At 48.7% G+C, this 19,153-nt stretch overlaps 1 protein-coding gene across 3 annotated transcripts in view; it reads left to right on the forward strand.

The window, feature by feature from the left end:
- ELAC2 (elaC ribonuclease Z 2) overlaps window positions 1–13,426 on the forward strand; it is a 31,260-nt gene extending 17,834 nt beyond the window's left edge. For all 3 annotated transcript variants that reach the window (XM_050919247.1, XM_050919245.1, XM_050919246.1), the window contains 11 exons: window positions 75–160; window positions 2,369–2,487; window positions 3,416–3,512; window positions 4,023–4,161; window positions 5,324–5,362; window positions 5,552–5,661; window positions 9,138–9,237; window positions 9,321–9,441; window positions 10,099–10,177; window positions 11,090–11,234; window positions 12,642–13,426. In XM_050919247.1, coding sequence (XP_050775204.1) covers window positions 75–160; window positions 2,369–2,487; window positions 3,416–3,512; window positions 4,023–4,161; window positions 5,324–5,362; window positions 5,552–5,661; window positions 9,138–9,237; window positions 9,321–9,441; window positions 10,099–10,177; window positions 11,090–11,234; window positions 12,642–12,896 — 1,290 coding nt within the window. In that variant the 3' untranslated portion in view covers window positions 12,897–13,426. The remainder of the gene's footprint in view (window positions 1–74; window positions 161–2,368; window positions 2,488–3,415; window positions 3,513–4,022; window positions 4,162–5,323; window positions 5,363–5,551; window positions 5,662–9,137; window positions 9,238–9,320; window positions 9,442–10,098; window positions 10,178–11,089; window positions 11,235–12,641) is intronic.
- The last annotated feature ends 5,727 nt before the right edge of the window (window positions 13,427–19,153 follow it).

Below are 19,153 nucleotides of genomic sequence, written 5' to 3' on the forward strand. Positions count from 1 at the left end.
TACGCCTGGCTGCAGATGTCTGCAGAGGCGAGCTCGTGCACGCTTCCATGTTGCTCCTTCTGTCTCCTCTCCAGGAAGAAGAGGCCACTTTCAGCGTTCCTGTTGTGCGGGGAGAGTGCCTCCTGAAATACCAGCTGAGACCCAAACTGCAGTGGCAGAGGTTGGTACCCTCAGTTATATATAAACTGAAGAGAAATCTGGCCTCCTGCCTGGGGGGGCACCTGCATGGGAGCAGAAGTCATTTTAGATGATCAGATGATGAGCTGAAATCAAGGAGCATTCAGCATCTAAATGATGGTGCAGCAAAGGTGGCTTGAAGTCACCTTTGCACTCTGATTTTGGGCTAATCTGTGCAGGATCAGACCCCTGGAGAATCTTTTAACAGCTTGTGTGTGTGTGTGTGTGTGTGTGTGTTGGGATGTGGATGGGGGTTGCATTGTGGGGTCCCCAAAGAAATCCAAGGCCCCATTTTGTTGAATGTTGCACAAATCTCTAAGACTCTGCGTTTGACTGGACCTGTAGGTGTAATGTACAAGTGGATGTCTAAATATGTGTCTTCTGTCATAGAGATTTCATCGTTTTAAGGCAAGAAGGAATCATTAGTTCTAATCCCATGGCTCTCAGTGTTTCCAGACTACTGTACCTCTTTCACAAGTCTGATTTGTCTTGCATAGCCCATGGCCCACCTCACTTTAAAAACGACTTGCTTACAAAATCAGACATAACAATACAAAAGTGTTGGAGCACACTAACTGAAAAATTGCTGACTTTCTCAGTTTTACCATATAATTATAAAATAAGCCAACTGGAATAGAAATATCTCACTTACATTTCAGTGTATAAAGCAGGATAAACAAGCCCATTGTCTGTATGAAATTTCAGTTTGTACTGACTTAGCTAGTGGTTTTTATGCAGCCTGTTGTAAAACTAGGCAAATACCTAGATGAGTTGATTGTACCCCCGGAAGAACTCTGCATGCCCTTGGGGATATGCATACCCCTGGTTGAGAATCACTGATCTAGTCCAACCTGTATATCACAGGCCATTACATTACACTCAGTTACCCCTGTATCAAATCCCATGGCTTATGTTAGAGTAAAACAACAACAATAATAGGTATATTTCCATTATTATTATTATCTCCTAGAACTGGAAGGGACCCCGAAGGGTCATCTAGTCCAGCCCTTGCCTTCACTAGCAGGACCAAGTACTGTTTTTGCCCCAGATCCCTAAGTAGCCCCCTCAAGGATTGAACTCACAACCCTGGGTTTAGCAGGCCAATGCTCAAACCACTGAGCTATCCCTCCCCTACTCCAGATACTAAATGGTGGTGTGCCCCAGGCCAAGAACAGGAGAGTCCTAGAAAGGTACCAATGGCAGGGAACTGATTAGGGGAGACATACCCAGATGATCCTAGCAGGTGAGAGAGGCCCCATGCTGCAGAAGGGAAAATAGAACACACTGTTGTACCTGCTAGTCTGATGGGGAAGAGGGGAACAGAATTTCTTCCAAACCCCACATCGTTACGACCTAGAGTGAGTAAGACCTGCTCTCCAGCCAGCCGTCTAAGAAAGGTCTCTGAACCACTGGTCCTCCCTTTCCAGTGTTCTGTCTCCAGCTGTGGCCAATGGCTTCAGAGGAAGAGGGAAGTCTCAAATTCAGTTGTGAGGAAGGGGAATGGATTCTGTTTAAACATTAAGGCTTCACTCTACTTGCATGTGATAATGGTCCTGAAACCTTCTCAGGATATTCCTGTACATGCAAGAAGATTGGCTCTGAAACTAGTATGGGTGAGTGAAGTGTTTGGTACATTGTGCTGTACGCTGCCCCGAGCTGTGCAGGATTCACTAGGACCCAGTGCACCATGTAGCCCTTAAATCAGGGGTCCCCATCTAAATGCGCCCGCGTACTGGCCGGCGGATGAGCATCCGCTGAAATTTGGCGGCGATGCCTCTGGATGATGCTGCTTACCGCTGACAAGCAGCGTCATCCAGAGGTGGCATTTCGGCGGATGCTCGACTGCTGCCACAGTCCTTCATCTGGCACCCGCCAGATGAAAAATGTTGGGGACCACTGGCTTAAATTCTGAGGTCAAGCAATGATTCCCTCTTGCTGGAGTGAGTTACCCTGTTTCCAAGAGCCCATGCTCCTCCTGTAGTCTGCCAGCAGTCATGGGTATGTGGCGTTTTACTGCCCTCTGGTGAATAGTAGTTTTAAAGCAGGCACGTCTGGGGACTGTTAAGGAAACTTTCATACTAGGCTAGTTTCTACGCAGTAATTTGACACTTTGCCCCATAAATTAAACTCTCTTCAGCTGCCCCCTCCCTCCCCAGCCACATCCTGATCTGTGGCCTGTGGATCTTTTCAGGGATGTGGTTGCTGTCTGCAATTCCAGTGAATTTGTGGCTGAAGCCCTGGAGCTCCCTGGCTTCCAGGACTGTGTGAAGGAGTGCAGAGAGAGCCTGCAGGCTGGGCCAGTCAGGTCAGGTGAGGAGAGTGTGCAGGGCCCTTTGATTGAAGTAGCAGATAAGTCTGGCTTGACCAGGGAGGTGGGTTGAGTTGTTGGATAGAAACAAACTGGGGACTTGCATTCTAAGGGGACACTGTCCAGACAAAATATTCCCATCGCTCTGAAAGCTAATGAACTCAGCATATTGTTAGGGTTGCTTTGAGGGCCCAGCAGAGCATGGGATGGGCTCATTCCCACTTGTTCTTTGTCATTCAACATGGCACAAGCCAGTTTGCATTCCTAGCTCTTGAGGGTGCTGGGTTTGGGGCTCCAGCACTGCAAGGGGAGGGTTTAATCGCCAGCAAAACCCCAGCATCGCATTCTACTGCAGTGCTCTGCTCATCGCTGGCTGCTTTGGGTTTTTGAAGTTGTGATCCCAAACAGTCAGTGTTCCTCTAACACGCTGTCCATTTGGTGGAATATGTGAAGAACAGCATCTAATCCACAGCTGGCTCCCTCTGGAACCCAGCTCTGGTCATCTGGCTATGCACTGATGCCACTGTGTGACGCGGGGCAGTGAATCAACATCTAAGTCATGACTGCAGGAAAAGCCAGCACAGCCTGTCCACAATCTTGCCATGAGGTCCATATCCCTTCTCATTGGATGGCAGTGTATGTCAGTCACTACCAAGCCTAGTCCTGACTCGGCTGCCTCCATTCTGGGTGGACATGCAGCAAGGTGTCCTGCTATCATTTTAGAAGATTTTGTCCCTTTTCCCCATCCCCACTCCATTAGCTTGGAGGCTAGGGGTCAAGATCCAGTTGGACGAGCTGACTAGCCTGAGGCAGGATCTGGAGATCTTGTGCTTAGATATTGAACTTCTAACCTGGCTGGGAGCTTATCGTACCACAATGCAGCGGGTTCTTGCCAGCATTAATGCAAGGCATGTTGTATATTTTCTCTAGGTAAAACTGAGCATTACCCGGAAATCGTTTTCCTAGGAACAGGCTCTGCAATTCCAATGAAAATCCGGAACGTCAGCTCCACCCTGATAAATAGCAGGTAAATGCTAGCACTCTGTACTTTTCCCTTCCTGTACGTTTGGAATCACCAGGGGAGGGAAGTGGTTTGTCATGTGGATGGCTATACAGATGTGCCAGCATACTGATGTGTGCCTCACTTGGAGTTCATGGACCTAATAACTCTGCAGATGCTGAAGGGATTGGGAATGGGCCTGGGAATGTTGAACCTTGGTCACTAGTTCAAACATACTCAAGATTCCCACTGTAGGTGGGCAAAGTGGTCTTGTGACTGCCTTCAGACCACCACTCTGCTTGACATCAGGTGTCCCCATTCCTGTCTGCATCAGCTCAGAGAACAAGAGCTGAAGCAGCTATGGAGACTGAACTTTCAGAGTTGGCCCCTCCAGGTCCTTTCTACGGAGAGAGAGCACTAGTGGCAGAAATGCTGTTTGCTGCCTTTCCAGATCACACCCTGAGCTGGTGTGCTGGGCAGCATTCATTTGTTGTCATCCATTCTGCCAGCAATACACCCGCTCTTCTGTGTCGCCAGCTCTACCCAGTCGCTGCTCCTGGACTGTGGGGAGGGAACATTTGGCCAGCTCTGTCGCCACTACGGGGACCAGGTGGACAAAATCCTGTGCAACACAGCAGCCGTGTTTGTGTCTCACATCCATGCCGATCATCACACAGTGAGTATCGCAGGACGGAAGGGTGAGTTAGAGAAGATATGTTCCCAGCTGGATGTGGGCTGTATCCACTTCAGCGGTGGCTCTTGTCAGAGAAAGTTCTGTTGTGTGCTACTCATTTTCTCCTGTGAATGTTTCACTCCTGCTTGGCTCTGTAACCATTCCAGTGTCTCCATCAAATGTCCCGGCCTGCTCTGCTCCATGCAATTCTGTTGCCCTTGTTTTTAGATGGTCCTGGAATTAATATTGGTTGTAGCCTCCCAGCTGTATCTCATAAGCTGTTCTTCCCACTGTAGAATCCCCAAGCCTTGCTGAATTCTGTTCTGCTACTAATCCTGTCTCTTTCTAGCACTGGTCCCTGCAAGCCTGGGTTCAGGCATGTTGCTGGGGCTGGGTGAATAAACTTAGAATTTTACAGTATATGTTTCTGGGGTTCCTGAGCTCCCAGGGGTATAAATTCAGCACTCCTCACCACTTGGAATGTGCTTTCACAAGAAGCTTTAGCAAACTAACAGGCTCCCTGTTTCATGCCGGCTTGATCCAGGCGGGTTGCGTTTCGTGCCCCGATGGCTTGCACTTTACAGAAGGGCTTCCCTTTCTCCAAGGGTTGTGGGGAAAGGGGCAGCTGCATCCTTGGCAGAATCTGAGTGAGGTCTTCAGTGGTTTGTTACTAGCTCTTCTGAACCAGCGGGTGTTGGATCTGAGCGTTCTCTGCTACTCGTTAACGCAGCCATGGCACGGAACTCAGAAAGCAGATTAGCGTTTTCTCCTTCCTGGCTGACATGGCCTCAGTTGCAGTGTTTCTTCTCCCCATGCCCTCATCTCCCCGCCCCCCCTCCACCCCAAGTCTTTATAAAGGTTGTAGCTTTCAGGTGTGAAGTTTTAGGACACAGATTTACAAGGGTTTGGGCTATAGGATTGTCTTCTCTCACTGCTCTGGAGGGCAAAAGCCATCTGGACAGAGGCAGCATCGGTGGGGAGGCCTAGGAGCAGTGGTCCAGTTTGTGTGACCTTCTCTAGTTTGTCCCTCAAGAGGTGCCCCACACTTCACTGAGCTGATGGAATGGCTGTGAAATCAGCTCTGTTAGTGCCACCCTGCTTCACTGATGTGGGTTTATTACACAGTAACTGACTGACAACGGTTCTTCCATATTCTCTCTTCTAGGGCTTGTTGAACATTCTGCTAGAGAGACAGCGCGCATTTGTAAGTACCTCAGCCATTTCACTGCCATTTAAACCTTGGGGCCAAGTTCACCACTGGTGCCTGTGGATGTGGTTCCACTGACATCAATGGAGCAACACCTGCCTCTCCCTTGATGCAAGGCAGGACTCAGTCTATTTCTGAAGCAATTTCCCCGGTACTGACTCTTCCTTGCCTGTTTTGCTTTTTCAGGCATCCTTTGGTCAGCCATCAAGCCCGCTGCTGCTGATAGCGCCCACGCAGATCATGTCATGGCTGCACCAGTACCACGACAACTGCCAAGAGATTCTTGGTCACGTCAAGTGAGTGCCTCCCTGGCTAGTCGCAGGTAGTTGAATTACTAGGAAATACTCCCACTGTGTCCTTTTGATTCATGGGCCAGGGCAAACCACTGCCTTGCCCGTGCTGCAGTGCAGTATGCTGTACAGGATCTGTCTGCTGTATTTCAGTTGATCTCTGCAATTGATGAGCACTTAAATGCAGCTGGTCAGAGAATCTTAGCAGCAAAATGTCACCTCACTGCAAAAACTAACCAACCAAAAGAGATGATCTCAAATACCCTACTTCAGACACTGCCTTCTTGCTCCTTCCTCCCCTGGAGCCGGAGCGCACAGGCGGGGTTTGCAGCATGCACTGATGGAGCTGGAGTACAGCTTCAAATCACAGGCCTTGTGGCAGGCTAGTAGAGTACTTGGAGTTGCTGGTTTCTCCTTAGTCTTCACCTGGGACTCAGTGTGTAGGGTCAGGTGATTGTATTCCAAGGGCATATGTCTGGGAGCTAGGCATTAGCAGTGGCTGCTAATGACTGCAGCAGCTAGGGGCAGGGGAGCGCTGACCTTGCCCCATAAGGTGATGTTTGTTCCCTAGCCCTGAGGCCAGGGATCCCAAGGCTGAAGGGAGAGCTGTTCTTGCTGCTGGGCTAGGCACCCCATCCCTAACACTTCGGGTATGTTTAAGCTGCAGTTGGGGAGCATGCTCCCCAGCCCACATGAATACACAAACTAGCTCTGATCCAGCTAACACGCTAAAAATAACATTGTGGTCACAGTGGCTCAGGCTAGCCACCCACGTCCACACCTAGGATCATGGACCGGCTTGTGCTCAGGTGGCTCATCCTTACAGCCACACTGCTATTTTTTTAGCACGCTGGCTCATTCAAAGCTAGAGCTTGTATGTGTACCTGAGATGGGGTGTTCAGTTACCAGCTGCAGTGTAGTCGTATCCTGTGTCAGAGCCTGAATGGGCAGACTGGCTTCTGACCCATGGCTCCAGACAGGTGGTGATTGCAGTTCCTTAAGGGATTCTGCTCTCCCCTACTTGGGGATGTCAAAAGGGCCGGCATGATGACCAACAAGCCAACCAGGACTCACCCAGGGGTTGTCAGCATTAACAGTGGACTAGCCGAGTCCCAGTCAGTATCTGCTGGCTAGCCCCCACCTCCTTCCTTGCCATGATCCCACTTGCCCAATCTCCTGTTGCCTTAATGGGCTAACCTGCTAGTTGTTACTGGTTCTGGATGATAGTCCCTTCCTCCCAGATGTGTACTCTTGAGCTATAATCACCCAACTCTGCCCACTAAATCCTGAGGGAAGAGGTAGAAAGCAGGCCGCAGGGTCTAGGCAGGCTCACTGGGTACTTGAAGGACTGGTGACAGGTTATCTTGTAAAAATGGGCCTTCCATTTTGAGTGCCTCTCGGGAGAGGCAGGTTCTGGAGAATTGGCATAGTGTGCTCCCAGCAGTGAGCTCCTACGTCCTGTGTCAGTTCCCCAGGGAGGGAGTTAGATCTCCCACTGATAGAGGCCACTGCTGTGTCTGATCTCAAGCTGACAAAGGCATAGTTGATGGTGGCACATGTGATGGTTGTCATGACAATCATGTCACCTCATCTTTGTCAGGACCGAGACTCAGCTACTGACTCTCATCTGCAAGCCGAAGCCACCAGTTTCTTCTCTTCCGCACCCCTCCACCACAACGTGATACGCATTGAGGAGGACTGGTGGAATTCTGGGGCATTCCTCCTTGGAAGGAGAGCCATTGCCCAAAACTGCTCTGAGAACTCTGACAAGAAGGAAATAGATTTGCTTAAGAGCAGCCCCCGCTGCTGCTGCTAGTCAAGTCAACACCTCATGATGGGTGGTAACAAGCCAGTATCGGCGGCTAAAGCATTGAGAATGGAACAGAATTCCTCCAGCAGCTCCAGTACTCTGAGCGCCACTGGCCAAAACCCACGCTGAGAAGGCTGGGCATTGAGAGCTTTCCCTGTGAGCGTGCACAGCAGAATCTAGTCTAAATCCTTGCAATTCAAACTCTCATAGTAATGACAAAGCTTCTCTAGGATGTGAGGCACTGTAATCAGCCACCAGCAGACCCAGTTCAGATTGGCCAGGCTGCATACCCCTTGGAACAGATCAGGACTCTGCAGGCAACGACCCAGTTTCTTTCTTTTGGTTACTGCATAAGCACAAAGGAACTTCGAGGCACTCCAGCAGTTTTTGGCATGAAACTTGCACTCTTCTTTGAGTTGTCATAGGTCACGTGTGCTTAGCGGGGTGATCTTTGAGGGGGAAGGTGGCCCCAGTGGGTACTCTGTTAATTGTTGACTCTCAGATCATTATAAACTCCTACCAAGCATCAGTGCAGAGGTTCTCTGGGGGAAATCCTATTGCCTTCCCTGGCACCCATTAGAAAGTTCTCTTCCCAGTAGCCTCTTGTGGCAGACCATTAAAACCAGTGCCCTGTTCTACTGTGTGGGCTTTTCAGACTGCCAACGTTGGCCTACCCCCGCTCTTGTCAAAGTGTATGGCTGAGCACTTCGAAAATCTCCTGCTTGTTTGTAGGAGGCGTGAATGCTGAGGCCTTATGTCAAAGGATCACTTTAGGTTTTGCAGTTGCATACCACTAGCTAGACTTGAACCTTTCAATAGCCAGGCTCCTTCTGTGTTACACCGTGGGCTTGGACACTGCATGTCTGGAGTTACAGGGCCATGTGACCCAACTGAGGGGAAGCAGTCCAGCACCGTATGGCTTTGGAAGTTGCTGAGATCTGCTCAGAATAGGCTCCTTCTAGGCCTGTGATCTCTTTGGTATTGTTCAGACGTGGCACTCCAGCCATTAGTGCTGCTGCGCTTGGACTAGAGCACTAATAGCTCAGAGTGTCAGGCAGTAACATCTCAATCCAGGGTGTTTTGCAGGCAGTTCCACTAATGCTGTGAAGGATGCTCTGACTTCTCCCCAGTGCATGTTTCCATACTTTGTAGTTTGAAAAGGGTGGATGTGGCTTGACATTGCTGAATTGTACTAGCCATTTATGCGATGATGCAAAACTTGCATGGCACTCCAGCAACCTAGCAAGACCTTGAGCAGAGATCAAACAAACAGGCATGAAGCAACAGCCCAGGCAAGAGAGTGAGAGAACAAGGGGGCAAGGATTCCAGGAGGGGAAATTAATTTGAAGATGGGAAGAGGGTACTTGGTGGATGAGTCTTCCCTGCTTATGGAGGAAGGGTGGGGGAAGAGAGAATGAGAGGAGAGCTATGTGAAAGGGTGTGGAGGGAAGGTGTTCTCATGGGAAAGGCACCTGCCCTGGGACTCAAGGAAGGGTTTGAGGATGAACAATCTGAAGTTGGGAAAATAAAATGTGAATGTCCCAGCACAGACCTAGTAGACCTGTCCTGGAGAAATCTCACTGTTTCTCAAATGGAACATGCTGCTCTGCTCACATGAAGAGTTTTCAGTGAAGACTTGACTTCCTAAATGTCTCCCCATTTTCTTCTGCAGTATGATTCCTGCCAGGTTTCTGGTGGAAGGGGCAAAAGTCATCGGACCTAAAGCCGAAGCGCTCATTGGCTCACTGCTGGAGAAGTTTGACTTTGCGGAGGTAAGCTGGCTGGCAGCCAGGAGAAGGCAGCAAGAAGAGTGTAGGGGTAACCTATGGTGGATAACACTTGTGGTCCTGTTCAGTTCCAGACATGCGAGGTCCGGCACTGTAAAAATGCCTTTGCTTGTTCGATGGAACACACATCTGGCTGGAAGATCGTCTATTCTGGTGACACGATGCCCTGCGAGGCCTTGGTCCGAATGGGTGAGTTGAAAATGCGCTGTAATCGCTTTGCCAACAGTCGTTGGCCTGTTAGTGAGTGAAACAGATGTTGATAAATCCTCCATAATCTGCTCTTGCAAGTGTTGGGGTGTCTCATCTCAAAATGCTGCAGGGAGGCAGTCTTGGGCTCTGAGTAGAGACTGAGTGCAGAACAGCTCTGTACGTTAACTTTTGTGTGCCACAAGTATTATAACTAACTCTAGCTACACTGGTCAGGTGGGACAAGGATTGGGGTGCATTATCTTTGCCTTTCTTTCTGGGTTCACTGCTGGAAGTACTGGGGAGTAGAGAAGCACACTTGTCCCCTAATAAACATAGTGTCAAGTATTGGGGGGAGCCATGTTTGTCTGTATCCACAAAAAACAACAAGGAGTCCGGTGGCACCTTAAAGACTAATGGATTTATTTGGGCATAAGCTTTCATGGGTAAAAAACCCACTTCTTCAGGTGCGTCTGAAGAAGTGGGTTTTTTACCCAAGAAAGCTTATGCCCAAATAAATCCATTAGTCTTTAAGGTGCCACCGGACTCCTTGTTGTTTTTCTAATAAACATAGTACGTGTCCTAGTTGATACCACGTCGGGCGGGGGGGAAAGTTTATGTTCCACCAGAAGTACAGAATGAATATACGGTCTTACGCAGGAAAAGATGCTACACTGCTGATCCATGAAGCAACGTTAGAGGATGGCTTGGAAGAAGAGGCAGTAGAGAAGACACACAGGTAGGGTATTTCTGGGAAACTGTCTTCCTAAGAGTGAGATACAGAACTGGGCTTGGCCCTCGGAGCTAGTGATGAAAGAGATTTCTGCTGCCCAGGATGTCCTGGGTGCACACATATCTCCAGGCTCTGGATGATCCCAGTTTGAGAGTTCGACCTCTTATTGATGGTGAACTAACTGGTTCTGTAACCTGGACACAGGGGGCATTCCCTCAGGATAGGGAGCTGTTACTATACAGCTGGGTAGCTAGAGAAGTGTGCTCTGCTAGAGGGGCCCTTAGCTGGTTACCCATTGGTATTAGGGTGAAGACTTGGATCATTTGGTACCCCTCTCACTCTTGAATTCACTTGGGGACCGATCTGATCTGCGTGTCTCAGGACTGGTGTGTACCTTGTGAATGCCCAATTCAAAGGGGGTAAGAAGGGGAGCACTGTGCCCTACATGGGTGCAGAGAAGACCCAAGCACAGCTCATGGGTAAAGGGGAGGGATGTGGGTGTGGTTCTGGTACATGGGATGCGGGGATGGGAATAACAAGCTTGGCACCACCAGGGATAAGCATGCAAGTAAACCCCATGTTCCCAGAATTCTTCTAAAAAATGGTGAACATCCAGCTCACTGCAGCCTTGCTTGCCCCCACTTCCTTGCTGGAGGGGCAAGTGTGACTTGCTCACTGTATGGCACATCTGCTGATGAGGAAGCCATCTTCATGCACTAGCTGATTAAAATAAGAGCAATTCAAGTTCGCATGCACTTGAGCTCCAGCTGGCACATTTTGCCTGTGTTGGGTAAAGGCTGGGGCATTAGCACTTGGTAACGCTGCCTCCAGATCCCCTCATGGAGAGGGCTGTGCTGTCTGGCCTCTCCGTGCGGTCACCAGAGTTCCACTAACGGTTCAGTCTCGCCTCCCTTGCAGCACGACGTCCCAGGCGATTGGGATTGGGATGAAGATGAATGCAGAATTCATCATGCTCAATCACTTCAGCCAGCGGTATGCCAAGATCCCACTCTTCAGTGCAGCCTTCTCTGACAAGGTTGGAATCGCATTTGATCACATGAGGGTAAGTTGGGAACTTGAAGCCAGGCTCTCAAGAGAGCTGGGCTGGGCTGAAACTCGGGTTGTTTGCAGATCTGTTGAACCCAGAAAAGGAGACTTTCAGTGAGCTTCCCAGGCACAATGGGTTCCACTGGCAGCGCTTCCTTGGGTACAGGGAATCTCTGCTAGAGTTGGACTGTTCGCTCAGCAGCTGGAGGTGAAGTCTTCAGTTGCCACAGTCAATATGCTTGGGTGAACTTGCCAGCTGGGGAGGTGTCCAGAGGTAGCTCTTCTGAAGAAGGCTAGTCTTGCAGCTATTGTCCTTTCATGGCCTTGCTGCAAACATAGGGGAGTTCATGTCTACAGTATTCACAGGCTGTCAGCTTTGTGCCCAGGAGCCTGCCTTGCCTGGTTCCACTGGTGTAGAGGCCAAAAGGATGAGTGTGAAAGGAGAGGGCTTTTCTGTGCCACTTGCACAGTAAGAACTGAAAAGTCACTTGTCCAGAGGGAACCTTGTGGGGCAATGTTAGAGCAGCCACTCCCAGGCAATGCTGGAACCCTCCCTCTGTGTGAGTCGGGTGCATGCGTTTTCAGGACTAGCAGACTGATGGGCATACACTTCTAGTATTTGAATTCCTCTTGGCACTAACTTAATCCTCTGCAGGCTGAGGATTAGAGCCCTCTGGTCTCCAATAGCATAGCAAGGCGCCCCTAACACTGACTTCTGAGAGAGCAGTACCCCTCCCTCCTGCCCACCCTTCCAGTGCTTTCTGCTGCCACCACAGCACTTACGTAGCAATTACCACATCTAAATGGATCAAGTTGTCTCCCAGAAAGAATGTCTTTGTATGCGTTGGCCCTCTCTAAATTGGTGTTCTAGATATGCTCCCCTCTGTGTGATCCAGGGGGGTTGCCTGTCTGTGGGCCACTGTGTCCTCTCCAAAGTGCCCCTGCGTGTCAAAGCATTATTGCTACCTTAGGTATAATCCGTGCATGGAGTGCCATCCATCTCCTTCCCCTCACCTCATTGCATTCTTTCTGGGTGTGTCTTTACATGGCAAAAGGCCACTAAACACAAACTTGTTGCACTTGCTTATTGAACTGAACAAGTACTAGGCGAAGGATTGGTGCCCATTAACTCTTTTATATTGTGTATTCCCTGCCTTGTGCTCAGAAGAGATCTTTTTACACGGTGCCTTCTCTGGGGATTCGGAGATAAATAGAAAAGGAAACGCCCACTGCCCCTGTATTGTGATCTGGACCCCACTGGGCTGGGTGCTAGACAGATATAATGAGTGTCCCTGGTCTAAAGAGCTTGAGGTGTAAATGGATGAGACAAAGGGTGTAAGGGGAAACAGGCATAGAGCAAAATGCTATACCTCTGCAGTATCCCCTCCCTGTGAATGTCAACCTGAAACTCATTGCCTTTCAGGTGTGTTTTGGGGACTTTGTGACAATCCCTAAGCTGATCCAGCCCCTGAAGGCTCTGTTTGCTGATGAGATTGTGGAAATGGAGGAGCGGAAGGAGAAGCGGGAGCTGCGCCTGTTGAAAGAGGCTATTGTAGCTTCAGAGAAACTGGTGGACAGCAAGAACAAGGCTAGCAAGTCGACCCCGGTCTCAAAGAAACGGGAACATGCAGAGAACCATCAGGAAGGGCCAAGCAAGAAGCTTAAAACAGCAAACTGAGCCAAGCAGCATACAGCCTTTGAAAGAAAGTGGCTCTGAGCAGCTTTGGGGAGTGTGGAGTGCTGCATACCTGCCCCCCCCCCCCCCCCCCCAAGTGAGGGCATGGAGTGCCTGTGGTGATGGGCTGGCAATGCCTGCACCTGCTACATGGGCGGGGTTCCCCCTTGTGCTGACATTACCAAGTATACAATAAGCATTGACAATGTCTCTGGCCCATGTCAGCACATGCAATTCATGTTTCCTGCTGGTGCTACCAGCTATCTGTCAACTTCCAGCTGCCTTTCTTCCCCCAAGTGTTTTTATTTATTTTTGGTTTTAGACAGGAAGCTGTTGTGTGTAACAGCAGTTGTGATGACAGGAAGTCGCTGAAGGTGAGGTCCACAAAACCCCCATGGGGCCATGGAATCTCCCAGAGTACATTGGGAAAGCCCCTGCTCACAATTGTGGGAATGTAACAGTGTAAATAAGGGTCTGATCCCAGATGATGAGATGAGGTAATTCCACAATAAAATGAGACCCGATTAACAGTTTATTTTGGAGCTTGAGCTTCACTGGGCTTGAACACAGGAATCTTGAGTAATTTTGCAGTGTTCGTCTTTATTATTATGGCTTTCTCAATTTGATTCTACAAGTTCTGCTAGTGAGCAGATCTGATCTCTTCATAGCACTGATCTGAACAAAACAAACTGGGAATAGCTGAGTATGACCCTGATCCTAAATTGGTGTCGTAGCCCTGCTGGAAAGATCAGACTCTCTCAAGTTCTTGAGCTATGGGTAGGGATTTATGCCCCCTCTAGCACTACTCTGTATCACTTGAGTTCAGGGAAAATAATCTTCCTTTGCCACACAATCGGCTCATTTTGTTCATGTAACTAAGGAGCTGATACCAAAGTTGGATGCTTCTCCTCTACTGCTCTGGGGTAGAGACTGAAGTGCTAAATAGGACAGCATCTCTGTAAAGCTTTTTCAATCAGAGGGCCACATGGCTGGGTAGACACCAAGGGACTGAGTCCCATCCAGTACTCGATCAGCTGGATAAGGGGAAAGGGAAGGTTCACAAGTGAACTAACATAACAGAGGGTGTGCTGCTGAGAGAACAGCACTCCTCTGCTAACCAGTGGAACAGTTTACCAAGGGCCATGAAGGATTTTCCATCACTGACAACTTGTAAATCAAGATTGGCTTTTTTTTTTTAAAAAAAGATTCTTTAGTTCAAAAGGAATTTATTCGGGGGAGGGGGGTTGGTTCTGTGACTTGTGCTCTACGGTAGGTCAGACTAGATGATCACAGTGGTGGCTTCTCACCTTGGATTTCTGAATCTGTGTCAAACTAGTGGTGTTCCTTACTCTGCTCAGCTGTGTGGTTATTGCAACAGTTTTCAGTGCATTTCTGGGGAGACCCTGCTTAACTGTCTGGCTTAATCAGAAGGTTTTTTCTTGTACCAAAAACTGATTTTAAGCAACTAATCCTACATGAAAGGTTTGCTCAAGAAATGGTGGTAGCAGAGCTTTAAGAATGTTAAATCTTCAGTCAGTGTGAAAATTAAGACGAATTGGCTAAATAACAAATCATTTGTGGTTTAGCAGGGCTGTAACATCATCTACAGAGGGAAGCTATAATGACAAGTACAATTCAATACTTCACAAAGTCACGAGGTTTTGAGACCCTGCGACACTTAAGTGTCTTTTGTTCATTGCTCTGAATTGTCTGATCTAACCTAATCCCTGTTGTTGTTTGTTTATCTCTTAGGAATGCAGCCCTGTGTAATGTAAAATAGCTGCTGTTTAACAAGGCACAGTGACAACACACTAGTAAGAAGTCTCACAGAACTGTTCTAAGTAAAGCTATTACTAAAATGCAGGCAAAATAGTAATTGGACGGGTTCAGATTTTCCAGTGCAGCAGATGAGGGTAGGAATTGTTTCACAACTGTGAGCCATTGCCAACAAGTCATGGATAAATGGAGAGAGTGAAAAAGAATAGGAAAAAAAAAACGTGCTGTACTAGTCTTCCACACTGAGGCAACAGCAATCCTGGCTCTTTACTGTTGGGATTTTGTGGTTCCCAGTGAGTCTGATGCTGGGTAGAAGCAAGGGACTTCCATGCGATGTGATTCAATTCAATAAGGCTTTATTCAAATATGTGCACAAGGAAAACCCCTGGTACAAAAAATCAGGCAGCATCCCTCCAGCAAGGAGCCCCTCCCCTTGCTATTTTATAGCACATGCCACTTACATAACAAGTTATATAACATGAACCTCTAACCAATCAGAGTTAACCTTTCCAGATATGGGTTTGTTTATCACATGTGCATAGTTCTTCATTCCACATGCTGAGCTCACCCGTCTTCCCCCTGGCCTTCTCTAGTATGTTCCTAGGCTGGTGAGCCACAGCATGCTTCCCTATGCATAAGCACCCTGCAGACCACACTTTATCCAAAATGAACACAAGAATACCCTTCATTACTGATCCTAATTACTTAGTGAATTAATGGAAAAGTTACTCGGTACCCTCTGGGAAGCTGTGTGGGGGTGGTTAGGACCAAAGATCTGTACAGTATTTGTCATTCTAATTGCAAAGTCAGAGGCATGTCCTGTGGTGCACAGGTGAATTGCTCTGGCTGGAGCTTGGCCAAGGCCACAGGGCTAACTGCTTCCCCAGTGTGAGATTGCCCTCTTGTTCCTCACTTTGAAATGGGGGCTGCTACCCCCACCCAGATACAAAATTAAATGATGAGCCTGTGGAACATTTTCTCTCTGCTGGCTACACGTGTCACTACTGCCCAGCATGCAGCAGCCCTTGTCTAGAAGCACAGCTGACTTTTGTCCATGCTGCCCACATAAAGAAACCTGCTGCCTTCATTTCCCCATGCTCCACACTGCTGTGTAGCAATGGCTGGCAAAATCTAGACTCCTCTCTCTAGGCTGGGAAGCCCTGTGTTCCTCTCAGCCAGGGCTGCATGTTCCAGAGCTGCCCTCTGGCTCTGGGAGTTTTACAGGAAATAGGGTTTTATGCTGGTTTTGGAAGACCCAGCAATATGCCCCACAATGAGGTGGTACCACTGCCCCAGGCAGAGTGAGCACGGGCACGGTAGGGATCAGCCCCAGTGGACAACATTACATAAGAGCCACAACCAAAGGTTCATCTAGCCCACTATCCTGTCTTCTGACAGCGACCCACGCAGGTTACCCTGGAGAGAATGAACAGAACAGATAATCAAGTGATCCATCCACTCCCAGTTTCTGGCAACCAGAGGCTAGGGACACCATACCTGCCCATCCTGGCTCATAGCCATTGATGGACCTATCTTCCAAGAACTTCTTGGGTTTTTTTAAACTCAGGTATGCTTTTGGCCTTCACAACATCCCCTAGCAAGGAGTTTCACAAGCTGACACTGTGTTGTGTGAAAAAAACACTTCCCTTTGTTTTAAATAGTCTGCATATTTTTCATGTGGTAAGCCCTAAGTTCTTGTGTTATGAGAAGGAGTAAATAACACTTGCTTAAAGTCTATTTTATTAATCTCCTCTCAGAGAGAAGCTGTTTCATGCCACTAAACATTTTTGTTGCCCTTTTCTGTACCTTTTCCAGTTCCAATATAGTGTTGCTCCCTCAATGAGAGGGAGTATCTCCATGGGCCAGTCCCACCCACATCTACAGAGTCAGATCCAGGGCAGTTGGAGGGTGACAATCCTGGCCTACTAAGTCAATGGCCCAGGGTTTGACCCTGAGACTCTTGGCCGTGTGGTGAGTAGCATGTCTACAGCCAGTTTAGCTGTATTGAGCCCAGCATGATTTGTAGTACCATAGTGCTAAGTGCTGTCCGAACACAACAAAACAGTTCCTGCTGCCAAAATGTTTACAGTCTCTAAGACAAGTGGGGAGCACAAAGACAAGGGTAAGCAGTGTGAAGGGCAGTGGTCTCAGCACACCAGAAGCCTGACTTGTCAAACTTTTGTAGACCTGGTGAATTTGAAAGAGCGTAATAGTTAGGCCTGGTCTACACTTCCAACTTCGAGCTAGTTACATCACTGAGGGCTGTTTTGAAAATATCATGCCCAAGAATTCTTCCTTCAACCTAGCTACCACATCTGAGGCATTAATTACATGGACAGAAAAACCCTTTCTGTTGATGTAGGAACTGTCTACCCTATGGCACTATAGCTGTACAGCATAGTGTATCTGTACTCTTAGTTTTGCAGGTATTTATGGGGAGCTTTTCCAAGCTTGTGGGGCAGTGTGAGAAAGCACAAAGGGGCTTATTTTAAAAATAACAAGGGGGTGATCAGAAGTGGAATTAGACATCTTGATACTGAATGAGATGATAGGGTGGGGATATGCTGTGAAGGCCATAAGCAGGTGCCTACTGGTCTAGATGTGGGGCTGGCTTCTGCCCTTCTGCTCGCCCAAACCTGGAAAGCACTATGCCTCTTGTGACACTCACACAGTCTGCCGGTCTGTCTCATATTCCCCCACAACCAGCAAACTATCCATGTTGATTGCCTTGAGAGAGACTTGCCCCACCTAATACCTGGTAGAAGGGGTGCTTGGCTACTGGCGGAGACAAGAGCCCCTTGGCTGTAATCCCTGCTCTTCATGTTTCTGTGCCCTTAATGCTCACAGCCCTTTTGGGGAGAGAATAGCTATAATTCTCCTGCTTCACAGCTGAGGGGGAGGGGTGCATGAGCTCAAAGCAGAGACTAGAATGCAGCTCTGTAATGTGTCCACCTCAAGGCTCGCTTTCTTTGCCACACTGTCTTTTGGAAAGATTGGACTCAATCTTGTGGAACCCACCACAAATCTCCATCCTGGCTTTAGCTTTTAAGAGCCCGTTGCTGCTTGCATGCTATTGGCTGTAGTTGTTCAGCTCAAGTAACTGAGGGACATGCATTTAGACCCAGGCTATGTCTACACTACGGGATAATTTCGAATTAACAGAAACCAGTTTTATAAAACAGATATTATAAAGTCGATTGCACGCGGCCACACTAGGAACATTAATTCAGCGGTGTGTGTCCATGGCTAGCATTGATTTCTGGAGCGTTGCACTGTGGGTAGCTATTCTGTAGCTATCCCATAGTTCCTGCAGTCTCCCCTGCCCCTTGGAATTCTGGGTTGAGATCCCAGTGCCTGATGGGGCAAAAATCATTGTCGCAGGTGGTTCTGGGTACAGCCTCATCCCTCCCTTCGTGAAAGCAGCAGACAACCATTTTGTGCCTTTTTTCCTGGGTGAACTGAGCAAATGCCATAGCACAGCAAGCATGGACCCTGCTCAGATCAATAGTGTAATCGTGGATGTTGTAAACACCTCATGCATTCTCGTGCTGTCTATGGTGAACCATGAACTGCAAAGGCAGGCGAGGAGGAGGCAGCTACGGCAGCGCGGCAACGAGAATGAGGACATGGACACTGAATTCTCCCTAACCGCGGGCCCCTGCACTCTGGAGCTCCTGCTGGTAATGGGGGAGGTTCTACCCATTGAATGCCGATTTTGGGCCCGGGAAACAAGTATAGACTAGTGGGACTGCATAGTTTTGCAGGTGTGGGGTGATTCGCAGTGTCTGCGAAACTTTCACATGCATAAGAGCACTTTCTTTGAACTTAGTGACTTGATTTCCCCTGTCCTGAAACACCATAATACCAAGATGAGAGCAGCCCTCACAGTGGAGAAGCGAGTGGCAATAGCCCTCTGGAAGCTTGCAACGCCAGACAGCTACTGGTCAGTCGGGAATCAATTTGGAGTGGGAAAATCTACTGTGGGGGCTGCTGTGATGCAAGTAGCCAAAGCAATCATTAAGGCTGCTGTTATGAAAGGTTGTGACTCTGGGAAACGTGCAGGTCATAGTGGATGGCTTTGCCGCAATGGGATTCCCTAACTGGGGGTGGGGGGTGATAGATGGAACCCATATTCCTATCTTGGCACCAGGGCACCCAGTACATAAACCGCAAGGGGTACTTTTCAATGGTGCTGCAAGCACTGGTGGATCACACGGGACGTTTCACCAAAATCTATGTGGGATGGCCAGGAAAGGTTCATGACACTTGCGTCTTCAGAAGCACTGCTCTGTTTAAAATGCTGCAGCAAGGGACTTACTTCCCAGACCAGAAAATAACAGTTGGGGATGTTGAAATGCCTGTCGTTAGCCTGGGTGACCCAGCCTACCCCTTGATGCCATGGCTCATGAAGCCATACACAGGCAGCTTGGACAGTGGTCAGGAGCTGTTCAACTACAGGCTGAGCAAGTGCAGGATGGTGGTAG

This window comes from Gopherus flavomarginatus, chromosome 12 (assembly GCF_025201925.1).
Source record: "Gopherus flavomarginatus isolate rGopFla2 chromosome 12, rGopFla2.mat.asm, whole genome shotgun sequence".
In the NCBI taxonomy this organism is placed as follows: domain Eukaryota; kingdom Metazoa; phylum Chordata; order Testudines; family Testudinidae; genus Gopherus; species Gopherus flavomarginatus.